Here is a 23,026-nt window from a genome sequence, read left to right on the forward strand (position 1 = left end):
TTCTATTGGTGATCAGGAACTCCTCGCCATTAAACTTGCCTTAGAAGAATGGCGCCATCTTTTAGAGGGCTCTACACATGAAGTCAGCATTTTTACTGATCACAAAAACCTTTTATATCTACAATCTGCACAACGCCTGAATCCCTGTCAAGCAAGATGGTCGCTCTTCTTCTCCCGATTCAACTGCAGAGAAAAATGTTAGAGCTGATGCTCTTTCTCGATCCTCAGATTTTGTTGATCAGGATGTCACTCCTCGTCATATCATTCCTCCTGAGTGCCTTATTCCTGTGGCTCCAGCCTCCCTCCTTCTAGTCCCACCTGGGAATACGTTCATGCCTTCTCATCTCAGACGTCGTGTCCTAAGTTGGGGATACTCCTCGCTGTTGGCTGGTCACTCTGGGATCGAGAAGTCTTTACAGTTAATTTCACGACACTATTGGTGGCCGCATCTCAAACAGGATGTCACAGACTGCGTCAGTTCTTGTACCACCTGTGCTCATGACAAGACTCCCCGGTTGAAACCTGCTGGACTCCTACGGCCCTTGCCTATTCCAGATACCCCTTTGGACTCATAGCAATGGATTTCATCACTGATCTTCCTCATATCTGTAAAAATACCATCATCTGGGTGGTCATTGAACAGTTTTCCAAGATGGCACATTTTATAACTCTGCACGGACTTTTTTCTGCTCCACAGTTGGCCAAACATTTTCTTCAACAAATTTTTCGTCTACATGGTCTTCCTTCCAAATTGTCTCGGATCGTGGGGTGCAATTTGTCTCCAAATTATGGTGTGCCCTTTGTTCTCGTTTAAAAATTAATCTGGACTTTTCTTCCACCTACCACCCTCAATCTAATGGGCAAGTGGAGAGAGTTATTCAGGTCCTGGGAGGCTACTTGCAAAATTTTGTTTCTGCACAGCAGGACAATTGGGGGGAGTTTTCCTACAATCAAAGTGTAAACGAAGACTTCTCCCTTTTTTGTCATCTACGGTCTTCATCCTTGTCCTCCTTTTCCCTTACCAGTTTCCTCTAGAGTGCCAGCCGTAGATACCCTAATCAGAAATGTTGTGTCCATCTGGCAGAAGACTCGACGCTTGTTTGTTATCCGCTTCCTCCCAAATGAATTCTCTAGAGGACTAGACCTCCTCCATCTTTTTCTCCTGGTGACAATTTGGCTCTCCTCCAAGTATATATACTTTAAAATTCCCAGTTACAAGTTGGGTCCTCGTTACCTGGGTCGATTTGTGGTTCTTCAAAAGATTAATCCAGTCTCTTACAAATTACGTCTGTTCTCCTTCCTTCGCATTTCAAATTCTTTCCATGTCTCTGCTCAAGCCGCTGGTCATTAATCAGTTTTCTCAAAAAGTCGTTGCTCCCACTCCTGTCTCTGGTTCTTCGGACATTTTCGAGGTGAAAGAGATCCTCGCCATGAAAACTGTTAGAGGAAAGCATTATTTTCTTGTTAATTGGAAGGGCTTTGGTCCTGAAGAAAGGTCTTGGGAACCAGATGAAAATATTGTTGATTGCAGCCTGGTTCAAGATTTTCTTAGACCCAAAAAGAGGGGGGAGACCTAAGGGGGGGTACAGTTAAGGGCAGCGCTCTGGCCATTTATTCTGGCCATGAGTGCCCCCTCTCCCCTAACATCTGTGGCTCCAGGACTCGCGTTACGGGACGCACCCGCACGCATGTCACGGGCTTTGCTATGGGCAATGCTCCGGCCATTCTGTCCGGCTGTGAGAGCACCCCTTCTGTTAGATTCGGTGACACCGGGACTCGCTATGTGGGACGCGCCCGCATGCGCTCCAAGAATGCGCCAAGCATCTCCTCACCTCTCACTGTCCCCGGCTTGTCTCCTGCTCTGCATCGCCTTTCCTTAGGGCACGCATGCCGGCGTTACTAGATTTAAAGAGCCAGTACGCGCTTAATTGGTTCCCTGCAGGGCGGACCCTATATTAGTCCAGCACCTCCCTATTATGGTGCCGGAACTTTGTGCCTTATGCCTTTAGAGAAAGCGTTCTTTGTGTGTACCTAATTAGTGTTCCTGATCTCTAGCTTGTGACCTTACCTTGATTTTTTGCTTCCTGCCTACTGACCTTGTGCCTTTGACCCGACTACACTTCCTTACTGCCTGCCTTCTGATCCGTGCATCGTCTGACTACGCTTTATCATCTGTTCCAAGTTTCATCTGGGCAACCTGTGTGGATGGATCATGCCAGGGGTAGTAACCTGGGTGCCGCCTGCCGCAGCAAGTCCATCCTGCTTTGCAGCGGGCTCTGGTGAAGACTCTGCTCCCTGGTACGGTTCAGTCATTGTCCACACAGGACAGCGGATCCACTCTTCCATTTCAGCTCTCAACAATGACAGAGTTCAGAAGGGTATTCCGGGCAAAAACATCTTATCCCCTATCCAAAGGATAGGGGATAAGATGTCTGATCGCGGGGGGCCCGCTGCTGGGACCCCCCAGGATCTTACTGCAGCACCCGCATTCTATAGACATGAATGGAGGGGCCCTCACGCCCCCTCCCATAGACATGAATGGAGGGGGCGTGGCGTGACATTATGTCCCCAGTCCCGGAAACCTGGAGGTTTTCCAAAACTGGAGACTCAGCCCCACATAGAATGTGGGTGCTACAGGGAGATCGCGGGGGGTCCCAGCAGCAGGCCCCCCGCGATCAGACATCTTATCCTCTATCCTTTGGATAGTGGATAAGATGTTTTTGCCCGGAATACCCCTTTAACTGCATCTGCATTTTGAGGATAAGGATACAGTTGAAAGTGGCACTTAACAAAGGTTCCAGGATGTGTGCCCTGGTGCTAGAAATGCTACTCGCAGACCACCTGCTGAACCCATTCTTACGACCTTAGGCAGTAGTCGCTCATTGACCCAACTGAGGTTGTAGAGTATTGATCAGAATTTTTTTTTAAACAGGTATACTTTTTTTTGTTAACATTTAGGTGATTGCTGATGTATATACTAGAGGAATATATCAGAGATCTTTTGCATAATATAAACAGAGCCCTTTTTTGTTTTCTCTTAGTAAATTCACTTTACAAATCAACATTCATGTTGCAATGTGAACTTTTTAGCATCTTAAGGATGACTTGGTAGATACTAGCCGAGAAGCTAGAGTGAGATGACTTTTACACAATAGTATTCCAATAATGAGCTTAGAAAATCAATTGGCTTTTAAGTTGGCATAATGTTACTGATATTGTGGTTTATTGTGGTTTCCGATATATCTCCTTTTGGCCTTGTTACAGCGGTTTCAGGTGCTCAAAGTTAATATTTCTTGGCATGACTCTAAAATAATGCAGTCATAATTTTGGCAAAAATATAACTTCCAACATGTTTATTTAGCTGATACTCACCCTTAACATTTTCAGGTTTTACAGTGAAGATTAAACCTTTATATGCACAAATAGGTAATTCATTCATTATGCATGTGCTGCTTTTGATTCTCAGGAAGACTGCATGTGCTGCATTCATTGTCTATGGGAGCACCGGAGATACCCAAGTGTGGAGAGTTTGTGCTTCCTTTGAAAGATTGCAAGTGGTCCCAGAGGTCAGACCCACCTGCTAGCAAACACTTATCCCCTACCCTGTGGATAAGGGATATGTTTTTCTTATAGATTAGAATATCTCTTTAATTTTCTTTTAATAAAGCAAATCTAAAATGAACATATTAAAAGCAATATATTAAAGTATTGCACAGGATAGGGAATAAGTTTCCGATTGCAGGTGGTCTGACTACAATCTTCCACAATCTATTCCTTACATCCTGTCTTGATAAGTTCGGGATGCAGTAAGTTGTAGCTAAAGGGATAGTTATTGGACATTTTTTTTTCAAAGTAAGAGTTTATTTAAGTTTTGGGAAAAAAACAAGGTATGTAATAAACATATCTAAAAAGTGCAAAAACATATAGGTACAAGTAAACATCAAAGGCCGGGGTCACATTACATGTGAAAAGCCAACATGGACCGAACTATCAGCAGGGATAATGGAATCAAACAGGGTGATGTACCTTTTGTAGGGTGCAAAAAAGCATAATCAACAAAGGAAGGAAAAACACAGGGAGATAAAGAGGGAACTGCATCAGGGAAAGGGGGATGGAAAAAGGAGAGACAAAACAAAAAATGGAAAGAGAGATGGAGAGAAAGTGCAGAGAGATGAGAGAAGAGTAAGGGTAGGCAAGTGGAGAAGGAAATAATAGATGTGCATCCTCGTAGGTACCTTGAGATCCAGACCATAGAAGAATTACCGGTGTTGGGAAAATACTGTGGGTAGAATATATAAGGGGGTATCGGCTAGAGACTGAGATAGCACCATTAACAGGAGGGGGGGGGGGGTTCTTGGGTAGAAAGGTGAGGAGTAAAGAAACTGGCAAAAAAGGTTTTTGGAAGCGCTGACAACACATATAGTTTATCAGGTTCAGTTGGGACAGCACATTCAGGTCTAGCCTGGGTGCTGGTGTCACGATCCTGCTTGTTAGCAGTGCTGCCGTGGTCTGCAGCTACCAAGCAGGATCGTGACACCAGCATCCAGGCTAGACCTGAACGCTTCTCTGGGGTTAATCTGGTGGACCTTATTAATTCATGAGTAAGTGCTGAAACAAGTTGTCCAAACTGAACCTAATAAATTATGTGTCGTCCTGTGCTCCGCCTGTGGTTGTAATTGACTCTGTATAGAGCAGCACCTCCCACATTCTTTTTTGCAAGTTTGTATCTTCTGTATTACCAATATCTGCTCCTCGTCAGGAGAGCGATATGGTTGGAGTGTAGCAGCTCTTTCAGCATTCTACAATTTGTTGTCTATAGTAGAGTTGTGCTTATTACCCTCACAACTCAATAAGGTCAGTATATCACTGTGGTGTGGTGATAGGGTACACACCAATTGATATACTACACAAGGGAGTGCCCCCTAATTTTCTTTCTATCCACTATTGGGTAGGAAGGTGTTAGGACCTAAATCTGCAGACAAACGGAAGTTGAACCATGGACTCGAGATAACTTGGCGTTTAACTGAAAGGTTTCCAGAGTCCACATGAGTTCCTCCATCCTATATAGATGGGTCACCTGAAGCCAGATCAAAACGGTGGGAGTGTGAGGGGATTGCCAGGACATTAGTTATTTCATCTATTAAGGCAAGCAGGTTAACCTCCAGCTGAATTCATGGTTAATGGATCATAAGAGTGAAAGTGGGAAATTTAGTAGGAGACCAATAAGAGGAGGAAAAGTTGTTTTAATAGTCACTGTCTGTCACATTTACATGTTGTGGTTATTTTTATTTTGGCTGTTGTAGCATTTTACATTTTCATTGTAGCAAATGAGTAAACATTGTAAAATCCTGTTCACATACCATGGCACTAAACCACAAGGGATAATAATTAGGTTTACTAAAACTGCCAAATTCTTTAAATATTCCAAACAATAAGCATTGTCCCCCAGACACATAGGAAAAATTTGTCAGACTCAAAGTAAAAGATTCTAAAAAATATCTAAAACTTACAAACAATATGGTACAAATCATGTCAGTGGCTCTCTCTCTCTCTCTCTCTCTCTCTCTCTCTCTCTCTCTCTCTCTCTCTCTCTCTCTCAGACTTTATATAATAGTATTATAACATTTCTGGCCTGTATGATTAGAAAAAAAATCACTAAAAAAATTGTTTGTTTTACAGGATCTCTTGAAAAGGGTTTCATCAAAATAGAGCATAAGGGTAGAGAAAGTGAGTAACATTTGTTTATTGTATAATTATTATGCTAATACCCCCTGAACCAAGTTTTCTACCTAATTTGATTGGTGCTAACTGAAAAACCTATTTAGTTATTTCTCAGTGCCTTGAATGCCCTTTTGAACAGTTACACAGAACTGTTTTTTTTAGTTGCCAATAGTGTATAAAATAATTAAGCATATTTTGAAGATTCTATAATTTAAAATTAAATTACTTTCATTCAATCATGTTTTTCTTGATCTCCCTCCCATTCCTACCTTTGCTTGATAGCCAACTACAAGACTAGCCCTATTTCAAAATATTTTTCCTTTGCTGTGCATGCAAATCATAACCAGGTGGGAGATTTGGAAACAAGGCTTAGCTTTCTGTTTGTCAAGCGGGGACAGGAAAGAAAGTACTTCAGGGGCTTGGGATTGCCTCTTTGATACCTGGCACAGACAGATATATGAAAGACACCATGGGGGACATTTATCAATGTTTGCTTTGGTAAGCAAGACGTGTATGCATTTTTTATTTTACTTTAGTTTTGCTAAAAATCTACATCTGTACTTCCAAATTTTTATAGATGAAGTGCATTCTTAAGCTAGGGCTTACTGTAAGCCTCCAAATCATGAATCAGTATCTCTCTTTTCTTAACCTGGTACCCAGGTGTTTGACGGCTCTCACTTATATTTTCTAAAATATTGCTGTCAGCATCCACACCTCTAAGACATGTCAAGTTTTTTTTTATGACAGTAGAGGGGTCTGGAGAAAGAGGCAGATGGGTCTGGAAGTTGCATAGGGCTCTGGTTAGAACAGAGGAATATTGGGGTCTAGGAGGGGACAGAAGGGTTTGGAGGGCGAGACAGAGTGACTTGGAGAGAACAGAGGGGTCTGGAGGGGAACACAGGTCTTTGGCAGGGGCAGAGGGGCTGTAGGGGAGAGGATTCTGAAGGAAAGGACAGAGAGGACAGCAGTGTTTAATTTGCAGTCTGTAGGGAGTGTGTAGAGGACAGAGGGTCTGGAGGGAGACACAGATATTTGGAAAGGATGGAGGGATCTGGGAAAGGACAGAGGGCTGTGGAGAAGGACAGGATGGTCTGCAGAAAACAGAGCTGTCTAAAGGAGGATAGAGGGGTGAGGAGGTTGACAGGGGAGTCTGGGTGAGAACAGAGGGGCCCAGGACCTCTTTACATGATGACCTGCTCAGAGAAATATGTTTATTTTATGCTGACAGGCTGCAAATAACAAGAGCCTTCACAAGGCTCATTCATGTGGCCCTTTAAACTCATTACCTGGTTACACAATGATCATTTGAATGGCTGCATGAAAGATCCCATCAGTCGACTAATAAGTATTCCTAAGTATGCTCATTTGCTTGATAATCGGCCTGTGTAAAAGAGCCTTAACAATGTCAGCAGGTTGTAACATGAATTGTAAATAACAGATTCCCTATAAGTGAAATCTTTTTACATCTGAATTGTATGTCAAAATGGAAAAAGATTGTGAGCAATTTTTATTTTTATTTTTTTGTTAAACTCATACAAGAAATGTACATCCCAGCTTATTTTTGAGCTGTTATAGGTTTTAATGGGTGTGCAAAAGCATCGACAACTTACAACTATACAAAGGAAGTGCACTGTAATAAACCATTCATATTTTTAGGTAAGACATAAAATAATTTCTTATGTCAAGTGTACTTAAATATTCTAACCTGAACAGTGACTATAGAGAAAGATGATAAAACAGCTCATTCCATCAGCCCTCTTCTTATAAACCGCTAAGGAACATGAAAATACCAAATAAATGTCACACTTGAAAGAGTGCTGGACATAGATTCCTTGCCTGGTATCACAAAAAGTGTGAATGTTATTTAATGTGACAGATCGATCCTGCTGTAGAAAATGATTTATCATGCAAATAGGGATCCTGTACTGCAGTGTCAGTGTCTACAAGGTATCATTTAGTCTTAAAGCTGCAAGTTAGCCACAACGCTTTAATGATCACGGCACTTATTCATCATACAGCTCTGCTAGGGTCTTCATTATCTATGTTACAGCTTAATGAATATCTCCATATTACTGAGCAGAGAGGTCATCCTCTTGGTGACAGATTAGTTGTATTTGATGTTGATAGAAAGAGATAGATGAGAGAAAATATAAGAAAGTGTTTCTGAAAAATATCAGAACTCAGACAAGGTTTTGCTGTATACTGTCACTTGAGATTACTGAATGGAAAAGCAGTTGGTGCATGAGAAAACCGAACCAAGCATAACAGCAAGTCACAAAAAAAAAAAAATAGAGAAATATTAACTTGTATATTTGTGGTTTGCCAGAGGAAAAAGAACATGGTTATACATTAACTGTGATGTAGATAAAAAATTACAAAATTACAAAATAAATGCTTCTTGGAAAAAGCATGAATCGTACTACTGTAGCATGTCAGAATTACTGCTGAGGGAAACAATGAAGAATCAAGTATATAGTGAGTTAGTCTGCACCTCTGGTTATCTAGATATGTGTTTTTACATAAAAATAGACGTAAGTTAAAAAATAAATAAAGAAAATCTACCCAGATAGAAATACCAGATTGTTGCAAAACTTTGCATTCGGTTATGTCTCCTGCAGATATGTAAATGATAACAGGTGTGGTCTGAATTGATTTTGGGTCTTACCACAAGGGGTCGTTAGTGTTTCCCACACTGCCCTATATCACAGAGGATACTTTTGGGTAGTGTACTTCTTGGTAAGAGATTGTTGACTGACTGACTGTTGTTTATGATGCACTCATGATGCAGATTTTGAGAGGGAAGCATCATCAGATTGAGAGAAGAAGGATGGTCATTTTGACAGAGGTGGCCTCCATCTAGGCTGTTGTGACCAAGATATAAGAAGGTTGTTTGGAGCAGTGGTCACAAAAGGGGAAGAACACACAGCAAACAAGCTCTGGACTTTCCAGACAGATCCCCAGTACAGAGAATTGTATGACCTACCTTCAGTCACAAGCAGCTTCCACAGTTTTTATGTCCACCATCCAGACACAGGTGGCACCTCTGTTACACACTCCTGTCTCTTGACCAAACCATTTACAGGCGCTTAGAAGTAGGAAGTTTGGTGTCACAGCACTGATTAAATATTCTGCCATAGACAACCAGCCACTGTTACTATCATTGCATGGAGGTCATGAATGAATGACACCTGGACTACTATGAATTGGAACGCTATCGTGCTTAACTACTAATCTAAGTTGTGCAGATTGTAATCCAGCTGTGGTGCAGGCAATCCAGGTAGAGGCACAAAATGAGCCATTTTAGAGAATCAGTCTACGACAACTCAGATGACCGTATTGCCGCCAGAAGAGGGAAGGTCTGTAATAAAGTCCAAAGCAATTATTGGTACAGGGAAGCTTGGGAACTGGCAAAGGCTGTAGAAGACCTGCAGGTTTGGAACGGGTCTTGTTCTGGGTACAGACTGAACAGGAAGGAACTAATTCAACGACATCCTGTTTTAAACTAGGCCACCAATACTGTCTGGAAATGAGCTGCAAGGAATTAAGAATTCTGGAATAACCGGCCAGAAGAGGAGAATGACCCCACTTCAAAACTCGGAGTCTTAAACGGGGAGATACGTAAGTCTTCCCAGTGGGCAGGTGCTGAAGACTTGCTGGTGCTCCAGAGGTGAGACGTTCAGGAATAATAATATGTTGAGGGTGGGATTCCTGGTATTGAACATCATAGGATCTAGATAGAGCGTCAGCTCATAAATTCTTCTCCGCTGGACTGAAGTGAATGAAGAAGTCAAACCGGGAGAAGAACAGAGACCAATGAGCCTGCTGAGGGTTGAGACGATGGGCAGTCTGAAGATAGAGCAAGTTCTTGTGATCAGAATATATAGTATCCGCGTGTACAGAGCCCTCCAAAAGGTGATGCTATTCTTCCAAGGCCAGCTTTATTGCCAGGAGCTCATGATCTCCAATTTTATAATTTTTCTCCGCAGGAGAGAAGGTCTTAGAGAAATATACGCAGGTTACAATTCTTCCATTAGAGGACTTTTGCGTTGAAATTGCACCAGCACCAACAGAAGAAGCATCAACTTCCAAAAGAAATTGCTTTCTTGGATCGGGTCTAGAGAAAACCGGAGCTGAAGCGAAGGTGGACTTTAACTGTTTGAAAGCTTCTTCAGCCTCTGGAGTCCAAACCTTTGGATTAGCAGTCTTCATGGTAAGAGAAACGATGGGGGCTACCAAGGTGGAGTAATGAGGGATAAATTGCCGATACTAATTGGCAAAGCTGAGAGCGCTAAATAGTTTCAAGCCAGAAGGTCGAGGCGAGGCCAGTCCAGTACCGCGGACAACTTGTTAGGGTCCATTTGAAGACCTTGACTGGTAACGATGTACCAAAGAAATGGAAGGCTGTTTTTTTTCGAAAGCACACTTCTCTAGTTTAGCATAGATGATTGTCTTGGAGACATTGTAAAACTTGGCGGAGATGAGAGCGATGAGTCTGAACATTGGGCCAGTAGATGAGAATGTCGTCCAAATAGACAACGACACAGAAGTATAGAAGATCATGAAAATCATCATTGACGAACTCCTGGAAGACTGCTGGAGCATTAGAGTCCGAATAGCATCACAAGATACTCAAAATGTCCATCACGAGTATTAAACGCAGTCTTCCATTTGTCTGTCCTTTTTTTCCACTAAGAATCCGGCTCCGGCAGGGGAGGATGACTTTCTGATAAATCCTTTCTGAAGATTTTCTTGGATGTAATTAGACATGGACTGGGTTTCGGGAACAGACAAGGGGTAAATTCTGCCCCTAGGAGGTGTGGACCCGGGCAATAAGTCAATAGGACAATCGTAAGGACGATGTGGTGGTAAAACTTCAGCTTCTTTCTCACTGAAAACGTCAGCAAAGTTCTGAAGGAACAATGGAAGACCGGGTAGAGGAGTAGAAGGAGACACCAACTTGGATGGAAGAGTATGTAAACAGTTGTTATAGCAGTAGGTTCCCCAATGAAGTACTTCACCAGTTTTCCAATCAAAATGCGAGGCATGTAGTTGTAACCAAGGAAGGCCAAGTAGAAGAGTGGAGGTACAATGAGGAAGTACATAGTAGGATAATTTTTCCGTATGCAGAACTCCAACCTGCATAGATAAGGGTTCTGTGCAGAATAATGAATCTGATGCCTGATGTAGCTGCCGTAGCAGGGTAATGCGTTGCATTCTGGGAGAATAAACCATTATTGCTTTTACTTACCTGTTGTCATCTGTGTCCTGCGCCACGTGAAACCGGCGTTCCTTTTAAAGCTTCTCCTTTTATTCATTGTATTTAGCCGGTTGGCTGCGGACTCCTTTGTTTTACACGCTCACCATTGTTGTTTATGTGGGTACACAACTATCCCAGGTGAGCAGCTACGTAGCAGTCGCGTTACCATACAGGTCTCTCTTTTATTACACCACGGAGCGCTGTTTTTCCTTTTTTACTATGCAGAATAAGACAGTACAGTCGAGATTTCCTCTGTTGACCGAAGAGATGTACAAAGGCTTCAGAAGGCGGAATACTGACAGACAATACCTATGTACTAAGGAGGCATCGATAAAGTTTCCCACGAAACCAGGAAGAGTCCAGGAAGGCAAGAACAGAAATAGTCTCTTTGAAGGGTAGAGAAAGCTGGACCGTCAAATTCAAGCGTGGAGAGGAGGTGTTCACACCTAGGGAGGCTTTTCCAACAAACCCTAGGTGTGAGCGTTTCCCTGTGACTTTGGACGCAGACGACAATCTCTGAGGAAATTATCTGCACTGGCGCAGTAGAGGCATAGATTCTCATCTCATCGGCGAGTTCTTTCCTGCAGAGTCAGGCGAAACCGATCCACTGCGGGAGGCAACGTAGAATGTTGCGGTGGTTGCTGGAAGACAGGTGCCAGGCGAGGAAAGCGCAGAGGTCGTGCAGACTCCCTTTCTTGACATAGCTCCTCACATCATTCAGAGAAACGGATATCAGTCCGAGATGTCAACTATATGAGTTCATTCTGGGTAGAAGGCAATTCCTGGGCAGCAAGGACATCCTTGATATGGCTAGAAAGTCCTCTCTTGAAAGTGGCGCAAAGAGTTTCATTGTTCCAAGATAACTCCGATTCCAGGGTAGGGAATCGGATGGCATACTCGCCCACAGAGGAGTTGCCCTGAGAAAGACTCGGCAAAGACTCCTCGGAATTCAGACAGAAAAGCCTGGAGATTAGTTGTGAGGGGATCACTGCGATTCCATAGTAGGGTTGCTCAGGCCCGGGCCCTTCCAGTTAAGAGACTGACGACAAAGGCCACCTTTGCTCGTACCGTAGGGAACTGTTCCACCATAAGTTCTATGCATGGAGCACTGTGTCACGAAACCACGGCAAGACTTGGAATCCCCCTCATACTTCTCAGGAAGAGACAAACGGAGCTTAGATTTCGAGACGACTGCAGGAGCGAGAGGCAACACTGGAGCAAGAGGAGGCTGTGGCTGCTGCAGTTGTTGTTGAGCAGAAAGCAACTGCTGCATCATGGCTGACAATTGGTTTAACTGTTGTGCCTGCTGGGCATAACTGCTGTGACTGGAGAGCCACGATAGAGGCGAGGTCCCGATTATCGGGCAGAGGAACCCCAGTGGGGTCCATGGCCGGATCTTGCTGTAACGCTGCTGGATGTGGATCCTCTAACCTGTGTGGCAGATGACACGGGCCTTATCAGGGAGTCACCTAGATCGCTACCCCTGATACGACTCAACCACACAGGTAACTGGGCAAGACAAACTGGGCAAGGTACAAAAGGATGAGACAGAGGCGTATTTGGACTTAGCAGAAGGTCAAAGCAGGTGGCAAAGGTGCATAGTCAAATAACGTAGCGGAAGGGTCAAAATACACGGGCAGGGCAAACAGACAATTGGGAATGCTTAATCTCAGGCTAGGGGCACTGAAGATCCAGCAGGGAGAAAAGGGCGGAGCTGCCTTATATATTTTTGGCAGAAGGACAGGCACCAATCAGTGGTGCACTGGCCCTTTAAATTTCATGAAGCTGGCTCGCACGCCCTAGGAGGCGGGGGCGTGCGCGCCGGGAAGCAGAGGCTAGAGCAGAGACAGGTGAGAAGCGGGTCGTGATTCGCATGCGCGCGCATCTCACGATGCCATCCGTGGCCAGGACGGAAGAGCCGGGAGGTGAGCGCTCATGATCGGAGTGCCGGACCGGAGCGCTCACCGTAACAGTTCTGTTTGGGATTCTTGCATGTATTGCTAAAGAAAATAAAAATAAAATAATGAAAGACTTTAAGCATGGTCTGTAAGTGTTACTTGAAAGGCTTACTATGATCTGGGGAGCTATTGCATACGACAGTTAGTCACCCCTAGTAGTGATACGAGGGACACAAATATTCTGCAACCACATGTGTTACCTCTCATGGCAGGGTTTCCAACTGGCATTTTTCAGTAGGATATTGCTCGCCTACACACACCAATGGTTTTCTAGGAGTATCTCCACCAGATTGCAACACTTCCTTGGCCTGCCAACGTACCAAGTTTATTGCCAATTCAGCACTTCTGGGGCACCTGCTTCAGCAACCTATGAGTTTTGAAGGATCTACAGGCCAGCTGCAAGATCTGTGGGCAAGTGTGCTGTAGGGTGCCATACAGAGCCAGTATGCCTCCATGCCAAACCATCACTCATCTTTTATCTGGGCTAGAGGCAGCCTGTCAGGGTACTAGAACCTTCTTTCAGTTGTACAGTTTGCTTCAATAAACATATCCTTTCATTCTATTATTGTAGTAATACTCACACATAGACTTCCTTTCAGTTACTATTACTCTCTGCTATACCATGAAATAGTGCTGGAGAAAGTGCACCGAACAGGCTGTAACTGTGCTGAGGGGGAGAAGAAATTACATTACAGCACTCTGCTCATGCAGTTATAGGTACACCTATATTTACACAAGAAACAGCTGCCCATGGGCCTTTTGTGTAGTGAGAGATGAGAGTGAAGCCTTTGTTATTTATTTATTTTTTTATATTCTTTTTATAAACCATGTCAAACTAAATTTATTACATTAATCAGCACAAAAATTCTAACCTACCTAAAATAAAACAAAAATAATAGTGGCTAAAACTAGTAAAGACGTGAAAACATGACTAAGAAAGCTATCAATATCACTATACTGTATGGTGACATTTGTTGTCTGTATCAATAGAAAACAACAGCGCTCCCTGGTGTGACATCTTCAGGATTAAATACAAGTGAGCCAAGGACAACAAGTCTGTAAAATACCGGAACAACAAGTCTGAACACTTAATCAAATAAGGCTGCTGCACCTTCCTCCACACGTTCCAGGTGCCAACAATAGACTCCAAAACCACACCACACTCCAAGGAGGATCAAAAGGCGCTGCCAATGAAGTAGTTCAATGAATAATAAAAACTGTTTATTTAAAACGTACTACGCATTATGAAACCGGTCCGGTTTCTTCTTCAAGTACGATACAAATCACACAGTACTCAGAATAAATACGCACAAGTCATGTCACATGACTGGAAATGCAACAAATGTAAAAAAAAAAACAACATAAACAAATCCTATTCATAAAACAATGAAATTAAACAGTGGTACGTTCTATCACTTCATTAAGTCCCTCAGGAACCAAAGTATTAAACATCCTCTTTCTAAAAAGCGTTCCTGCAAAATTCTTGATTGATGAAGAAAATCTCGATCTGAAGTACAATTCTTACGCACTCTACGGTACTCACTAGAGATGAGCGAACTTACAGTAAATTCGATTCGTCACAAACTTCTCGGCTCGGCAGTTGATGACTTATCCTGCATGAATGAGTTCAGATTTCAGGTGCTCCCGTGGGCTGGAAAAGGTGGATTCAGTCCTAGGAGACTCTTTCCTAGGACTGTATCCACCTTTTCCAGCCCACCGGAGCACCTGAAAGCTGAACTAATTTACGCAGGATAAGTCATCAACTGCCGAGCCGAGAAGTTCGTGACAAATCGAATTTACTGTAAGTTCGCTCATCTCTAGTACTCACCATAAGGGATATTGTATATCCACTTATGGTAGTGGCAACTGTGCATCCAAAAGGCTATTAACTTTTTTAAAATGGGTACGTGTCTGAACTCCATCCTCTGGGGCCCAAAATTTCTCCAAATGCAAGAAAACCATAGTAGAGCTAGAAATGTTAGGAGTGAAAGATAGATCCCGAGTATTATTATTAAGATGTGCAATAAATTCTAAAGCCGCATCCCTATTGCCAATCCAAACAAAAAACAAATCATCAATATATCTACAGTAAATTAAAATATCGTCAGACCATTGTGACTGTGTGATGTATTTGGACTCAACACCCCCATATACAAATTTGCGTGACTGGGGGCGAATTTGTATATGGGGGTGTTTGAGTCCAAAGTTCTAGTTCTAATAGGGTTTTCTTGGATTTGGAGATATTTAGGGACCCAGGGGATGGGGTTTAGACATGTACCCATTTTAAAAAGGTGGATTTAAATAGCATTTTGGATGCAAACTGTTGCCACTACCGTAAGTGGATATACAATATTCCTTATGGTCAGTACTGTAGAATACCTAAGAATTGTACTTCAGATCAAGATTTTCTTCATCAATCAAGAATTTATATAGAAAAAGAATACTCTAAATAGATTTTAAAAAATGCTTTTAAACATACTTTCTTTGAAGCAATGTGATTAAGTGAAACCACAAAAAAAAATTGATTAAAGAAATTCACTACCCCTCGGACTCAAAAATTCCAGTATAATTTTATTACCAGTTATAATTGCAATAGTACTAAAATTAATCAGATTCTGAACAAGCATTGGCAGTATTAAAGTAAAATCCCATCCTGTAAAAACAGATTCCCTCAAAACCTGGTTTAACATTTCGTCGGGCTAAGAACCTGAAGGCATTGCTAGCACATAGTAAATTATGTACTGAGTTCAATAATAGCTACTCCCCATGTGACACGATCAGGTGACCATCAGATGGGCACTTTTCATTGCGGCTCCAGCCGTTGCCTTTGCTGTCTGTGGATACAATTAGCAGGGGATCAGGTATTACATTCTAATGCTACAGATCAGAATTTATGGGTAAGAGAGATTTTCACACACACATCCCAGTATGTGATTTATTTGTTAACTTGTGTATGTGAGATTCAGTATATTGGACAGACTATTCAAAATGTCCACCAGAGGATGAATAAACACAGAATTTCTTCATGAAACACAGCGTCTCACGCCATGTATGTTTGAAGCATGGGGTGATGTGAGTGTATTGCGGTTATCGATCATTGAAGCCGTACCATCTGATGTCAACAATAGGTTTCAGGTTCTTATAAACAGAGAATCATACTGGATTTTTATGTTTAATACTTTGGTTCCACAGGGACTTAATGAAGTGATAGTATGTACCACTGTTTAACTTCTTGGGGACGCAGGGCGTATGCATACGCCCTGCATCCCCGATCCTTAAGGACTCAGGTCGTACCTGTATGCCCTGAGTATTTCCGGTCCCTGCTGCTCGCCAGGTGGGGACCGGACCGGGAAGTGGGGGGCCTGAGAACAATTCAGATTGGCGATTGTGACCATGGTGACCTGGAAAAAAGGATAATAGGTGCCGTCCGAGACGGCACCTATTATCCTTAAGCAGCAGGAGTAAGGTGGCACTGGTGCCACCCCGCGATTGTCCTGATTTGTCAGCCGGTAACCGAATCAGGATGCCTGCTGTGGGGGTATCCCTAATGGCACCTGCTCCACCCCTGTTCCAGGGGGCGAGAGCGGGTGCCAGGAGTGTGTACCTGAGACTGGGCCCCCTGATCCCCAGCATCGACAGCGGGATCGGGGCCCCTGGAGCAGAGTAGTCGGCGGCAGCGACGGCAGGCGGATCTTGAGTGCGCAGCAGCAGGAGGTAATGCTGGCCCAGCGTGCACACTAGGGCATTCTGGGAGTTGTTGTTATGCAACAGCAGAAGGCACAACTGCAACTCTCAGCGTGCCCTTTGGTAGTTTGTGCATGCTGGGGGTTGTAGTTATGCAACAGCTGGAGGCACACTTTTGTTCATCCAGCTGTTGCATAACAAAAAAAACCAGCATTCACGGACAGCCAAAGGGCATGCTGGGAGTTGCAGTAGTGTGCCTCCAGCTGTTGCATAACTACAAGTCCTAGCATGCCCTTTGGCTGTAAGTGCATGCTGAGAGTTGTAGTTTTGCAACAGCTGAAGGCACACTGAGTTAGGTAACAAACTGTGTTTTGCAACCAGTGTTTCGCAACCAGTGTGCCTCCCGCTGTTGCAAACTACAACTACCAGCATGCACTGAGTTTTGCAACAGCTAGAGGCACACTGGTTGCTAAACACTGAGTTAAATATCAAACTCACAGTGTTTTGCTACTAGTGTGCCTCCAGTTGTTGCATAACTACAACCCCCAGCATGCACGGGCAACAAAAGGGCATGCTGGGAGTTTTAGTAGTATGCTTCCAGCTGTTGCAAAGCTACAATTCCAAGCATGCCCTTTGGCTGTCTGGGCATGCTGTGAGTTGTAGCTTTTTGCAACAGCTGAAGGCACACAGGTTTCAAAACGCAGAGTTTGCTACCTAAATCTCTGTTTCGCAACCAGTGTCCCTCCAGTTGTTGCAAACTACAACTCCCAGCATGCACGGATAGACCGTACATGCTGGGAGTTGTAGTTTGGCAACAGCTGGAGGCACACTGGTTGCGAAACACTGAGTTAAGTAACAAACTCTGTGTTTTGCAATCAGTGTGCCTCCAGCTGTTGCATAACTACAACCCCCCAGCATGCACGACAGCCAAAGGGCATGCTGGGAGTTGTAGTTTTGCAACAGCTGGAGGTTTTCCCCTCCCATGTGAATGTACAGGGTACATTCACATGGGCGGGTTTACAGTGAGTTTCTCACTGCAAGTTTGAAATGCAGCAAATTCTCCGCAGCAGCTTAAACTCCCAGTGGGAAACTCGCTGTAAACAAAACAAACAAAAGACAAGGAGTTAAGCTGTGTAAGATAGTTTGTAAGAATAATCACTAATGTGTGTTGCTCTTAGTAACAAAAATAATATAAATAAATAAGTATATAAATAAATCATATGACTTGCATTATGATAGCACAATATAGCCCATACACATTAGTATATATAGGACAAATCATGTTTATAATTCAGTCCCGATGGGAAGCGGGTATCCATGGACAAAATCCAAAACGCTTCCCATCTGAACACAGCTTTACTCCAATCCCCTCTCTCAATACTGCTAACATTAATATTGGGAATAATGCCTAAATGCTTGTCTACAATGTGTTTGGTAATGCCGGAGATTGATCTAGTATTTATATTGTTAGGGTTGGGTATATGTAGATGTTCCTGAATCCTAGTTTTTAATTTTCTGCTCGTGCAACTGATATATTGAACATGACACTCCTGGCAGGTGATGGCATAGACTACATGGTGAGTCTGACAATTAATGTAACTTTTAAACGAGTACACCGGCGCTTAGACATCTTATCCCCTATCCAAAGGATAGGGGATAAGATGCCTGATCTCGGGGGTCCCGCCGCTGGGTCCCCGTGATCTTGCACGCCGCACCCCATTTAAAATCAGTCCCCGGAGCATGTTCACTACGGGTCTGATTACTGTCGATCACGTGGCCGGAGTATTGTGATGTCAAGGCTCCACCCCGTGTGACGTCACGCTCTGCCCCCCTCAATGCAAGCCTATGAGAGGGGGCGTGACAGCCCCCATTTAGGGGGGCGGAGCGTGACGTGACACGGGTGGAGCCTTGACGTCACAACGCTCCGGCCCCGTGATCGACAGTAATCAGACCCGGAGCAAACACGCTCCGAAGACTGATTTTAAATTGGGTGCACGTGCAAGAACACAGGGGTCCCCAGGGCGGGACCCCCACGATCAGGCATCTTATCCCCTTATCCTTTGGATAGGGGATAAGATGTCTAGGCGCCGGAGTACCCCTTTAATGTCATGTCTTTGTCCCATGCTACATGACATTATGTGGGTGGCATTGTTCATGTACTGACAGATAATACATTTTGTGGTATTACATCTATAGCTGCCCTTGAACGATAACCAGTTACTGTTGGTGGAGTTTGTAGAGAAATCACTGGGAGATAATTGACTTTGTAAGGATCGAGCCTTTGTAAGGATCGGGGGGACTATTCTCACCCCTGCTTCTATAATTTGAGACATGATATTGTCATTTCAAAACAGGAAGGTGTTTGTGGATGATATGTTTTATATCTTGGAATTGATGTGAAAATGGTGTAATGAAAGTAGGAATGGAACAATTGTTATGTCTGTATATCGGTTTGTTCTGTAAGTAATATTCGAGTGGTTTCGAATTTACTATGCCTTCTGCTCTGGCTATTAGATGAGAACTGTAGCCTCTCTCTTGTAAGCGTGTCTTGATATCGTTGCAAGCATGTAAATATCCTGCCTTACTAGATGAGGCTTTCCTCACCCTGATAAATTCACCTATAGGTAGGTTTTTAATTATGTGTTCGGGATGACAGCTGCCCGCATGGAGCAAGCTGTTGCCCGAACATGGATTCTGACATAATTTGGTATGTATACAGTTATTAATCTCGTCTCCCACCAAAGTAGCATCTAATAAATCTATACTTGTCTTGCTGAGTGCCATAGTAAAAGACAAAATCTGAAGCTTGGGCATCAGTGCCTCTCCATACTAGGAGGAGGTCGTCTATGTATCTCTTGTACCAACCGAGCCACGTGGAGTAGGGGTTGGACGGGGAGAACAATACGACCTCCTCCCAGCATAACATGTATAAATTGATAGAGAGAATTTCAAGCCCATAAGGCATCCTCTAACCTGTAAAAAAAAAATTGTTTGTTGAAACTGAAAAAAATGTGCTGTAACAAAAAATGTAACACTTGCAACATATATTCTTGTAGGTCTCGACTGTAAGTACTATGTTTGGCCAAGTGATAAGACATGGCTAGAATAGCCTTGTCATGCGGTATGCACATATAAAGTGCCACTATATCGCATGACAGCCAAATATAATTTTTAGATAATTTCATGGTTTTTGTCGCCTGTAGTAACAATTTAGTGTCTTTGATAAAGCCCATAGCGCAGGATACTAACGGGATCCAACAATGAGTCAATTCCCACTACTATGTGTCTCATTGGGGGAGGGAACTTTTCTTTGTGAAATTTTGGCAAAGCATGAAATATCAGACACTTAGGAAACTAGGTAGTAAATATTCCAACTGTTTCTCGGTTATGATGGACAAATGATGTACCTTCCTTAAAGGAGTACTCCGGCGCGCACTTTTTTCCTTTTATCCCGTCCGGGCTGCAAAATAAAAGAAAACACACTTTCTCATACCTGCCAACGAGACCCCGGAGCTCCGGTACAGGTGTTCGGTCCCCGGGCTGTATTCTTCTTACTTCCTGTTAGCCCGGCACGTCACACTGAACTTCAGCCTATCACCGGCCGCAGCAATGTCCCGCCTCGGCCTTTGATAGGCTGAAGCTCCGTGTGACGTGCCGGGCTAACAGGAAGTAAGAAGAATACAGCCCGGGGACCGAACACCTGTACCGGAGTGTACCGGAGCTTCGGGGGCTCGTTGGCAGGTAAGAGAAAGTGTGTTTTCTTTTATTTTGCAGCCCGGACGGGATAAAAGGAAAAAAGTGCTAGCCGGAGTACTCCTTTAAGTAGGTCCGATAGTTTTTTTTTTTTGGACACTTTCTGTAGGATCCACCTTTAGTATACGATATATTTCTCTATCACTAAGCATTTCCATGATGAGTTTCTCATACAGTGACGAGTCCATTTTCGCTACTGAGCCACCTTTGTCTGATTGGCTAATCACTATAGACTTATTACGACTCGTTTCCGATCTTGCGTCAAATTTAGTTTGTGGTTGGTTATATTTGTTTGGAGCTTCTTAAGATCCTCTTCCACTCTTTGATGGAAGATGTCCATTCCCTCCGACCTCAAATTAATCCACAATGTGGAAAACGGATTGAACGTATTTTCAATATATTCATGGTGAATGGTATCCTCTTGTAAATTAATAAGAATTTGTGTTGCCACCTGTTCATAGAATTCACTTTGAAGAGGCATGTTGCTATTAACTCGATTGTTAAGAGGAACAACGGGTGGCGAGTACGTATTATCTATTATCTTCCAGTGGAGAGTACGTATTATCTAACTATAAAAAAAATGCCTTTTCATGGTGAGCAAACGTATGAACTTATTCACATCTTAGAGAATCCCATATAGGTTGAAATCACAGGCGGGTACAAAAGTGAGGCCCTTAGCCTCTACCTGTGCTTTGCTGAGAATTTGAGCTGATAAATTTCTGTATATGGTTCTTGTGTTTTCTACCCGCACTATGCTGTTTTCGCTTCCTGCCATTGTTTGTGGTATATCTCTGTTTACATTGTGCGTTTTCCCGTTTTTTGGAGGCGGTTTGATGTTATTATATGCACGTTCCCCCCACACTACATCAGACCTAGATCTGCTTGTTTCATTATCACTGTCTTTGTAGTCCGTGCTATAATCCGTGGCTTCATTTTTTTGAAGAGCTGAAGCTCACATTTTTACTGGAGGAGGTTGTGCTGGTAGATGTTTTAAGTATAGATCTTGATTTTGCACGATCTTTCCTCTGCCAGTCGTATACTGTATTAGTGGAGTAATCTCTCAAATCCCGGTTGAATTTCATTTTTTTGATACTTGTAACAGTATGTTCTAGTTTCCGTAAATGCTCATTCATGGTATTATGTAGCTGTTCAAAGTCCACTGTACTTTTGTGTGGTTCCAAACTTTCAAAGACCTTGTTAATGCTTTACTCCAAATCTGTGAGTTTGATTTCTTCCTTTTCAATGATTAAAGCCATTAATTCCATAGAGCATTTTCTAAGTGCATTATTCCATCTTATTGTGAAATCTTCATCATATTGGGTAGTACATTTTTTGCGAATGCGTAAACCTCTGGGTATCCTACATTTTTCCACATATTGAGACAATGTTGTTGCATCCCACCACATTTTCAGTTGATGTGATTTCAGGTGTTCTAATTCCCACATTAGTTTTTGGAGATCCACTCCATGTATAACATCGGGATCACCCGAGAACATATTTGCTATATATGAACTTCTAGTAGTATTTTTAATAGACAAATAGTCCGTCATTTCAGGCATCTTATTTAAGCTATCGAACACATGGAGAAGGAAAAATGTCGGCACTGCCGCACTCACGATTCTGCCGGAGTATACTGGATCACTGCACCTTCAGGTCCAAATGCCACAAATCCGGTGCTCAGTCCGCCATAAGCATAAGCGTAGAAAACTTGAAAGAAGAGATCGCAGACGGCACTCACGGAAACAGCAAGAAGTTTTATTCGGGATCGCTGGTCCACGCAACAACAACGACAGGTAAGTCGACCGGTTTCGCGCTACACAGAGCGCTTACACGTGACCTCTGACATCAATTAACCCTTCCCCCTTAAATACATACACCAGGTAATACAAAAATAGAAAACTAGACGTTACAGGGTTAAAAGCACAACTATGGTGTGTGGTATAGAGAGACTAGCATTAGTATTTACTAATTAGCTATAACAGCGCCTAAAACTGTGTAACACTAACGGAGGTAATGCATAGTATTTAAAACGCTAGGTGTGAACATAGATCCTATGCTAACAACATCCACCAACTTCCATAGTGCAGGTGGATGTTGTTAGCATAGGATCTATGTTCACACCTAGCGTTTTAAATACTATGCATTACCTCCGTTAGTGTTACACAGTTTTAGGCGCTGTTATAGCTAATTAGTAAATACTAATGCTAGTCTCTCTATACCACACACCATAGTTGTGCTTTTAACCCTGTAACGTCTAGTTTTCTATTTTTGTATTACCTGGTGTATGTATTTAAGGGGGAAGGGTTAATTGATGTCAGAGGTCACGTGTAAGCGCTCTGTGTAGCGCGAAACCGGTCGACTTACCTGTCGTTGTTGTTGCGTGGACCAGCGATCCCGAATAAAACTTCTTGCTGTTTCCGTGAGTGCCGTCTGCGATCTCTTCTTTCAAATCTTATTTAAGCTGTTCATATCCTTTGTTTGTGTAGACATGATAAATCTTTATATGTCCGTGACACTACAGTAATACTCTTTGAATGATAAATACTGTGTATATGACTGGATGTTAAATATTAATTACTCCATAAACTGAAACTGTTTGGAGGCACGATCCACTACGGCTATATATTCAAGAAAAGACAAAAAGAAAGGATCA

The 23,026-nt window shown here is 43.0% G+C and overlaps 1 protein-coding gene across 3 annotated transcripts in view; it reads left to right on the forward strand.

Annotated features, from left to right (window-relative positions):
- LOC130273446 (receptor activity-modifying protein 3-like) overlaps positions 1-23,026 on the forward strand; it is a 357,217-nt gene that overhangs the window by 108,515 nt on the left and 225,676 nt on the right. For 2 of the 3 annotated variants that reach the window (XM_056520263.1, XM_056520264.1), the window contains exon 2: positions 5,680-5,727. The exons of the other annotated variant lie outside the window; for it this stretch is intronic. In XM_056520263.1, the coding sequence (XP_056376238.1) occupies positions 5,680-5,727 (48 nt within the window). The remainder of the gene's footprint in view (positions 1-5,679; positions 5,728-23,026) is intronic. 3 annotated transcript variants of the gene reach the window in all.

Source organism: Hyla sarda, chromosome 5 (genome assembly GCF_029499605.1).
Source record: "Hyla sarda isolate aHylSar1 chromosome 5, aHylSar1.hap1, whole genome shotgun sequence".
Classification (NCBI taxonomy): domain Eukaryota; kingdom Metazoa; phylum Chordata; class Amphibia; order Anura; family Hylidae; genus Hyla; species Hyla sarda.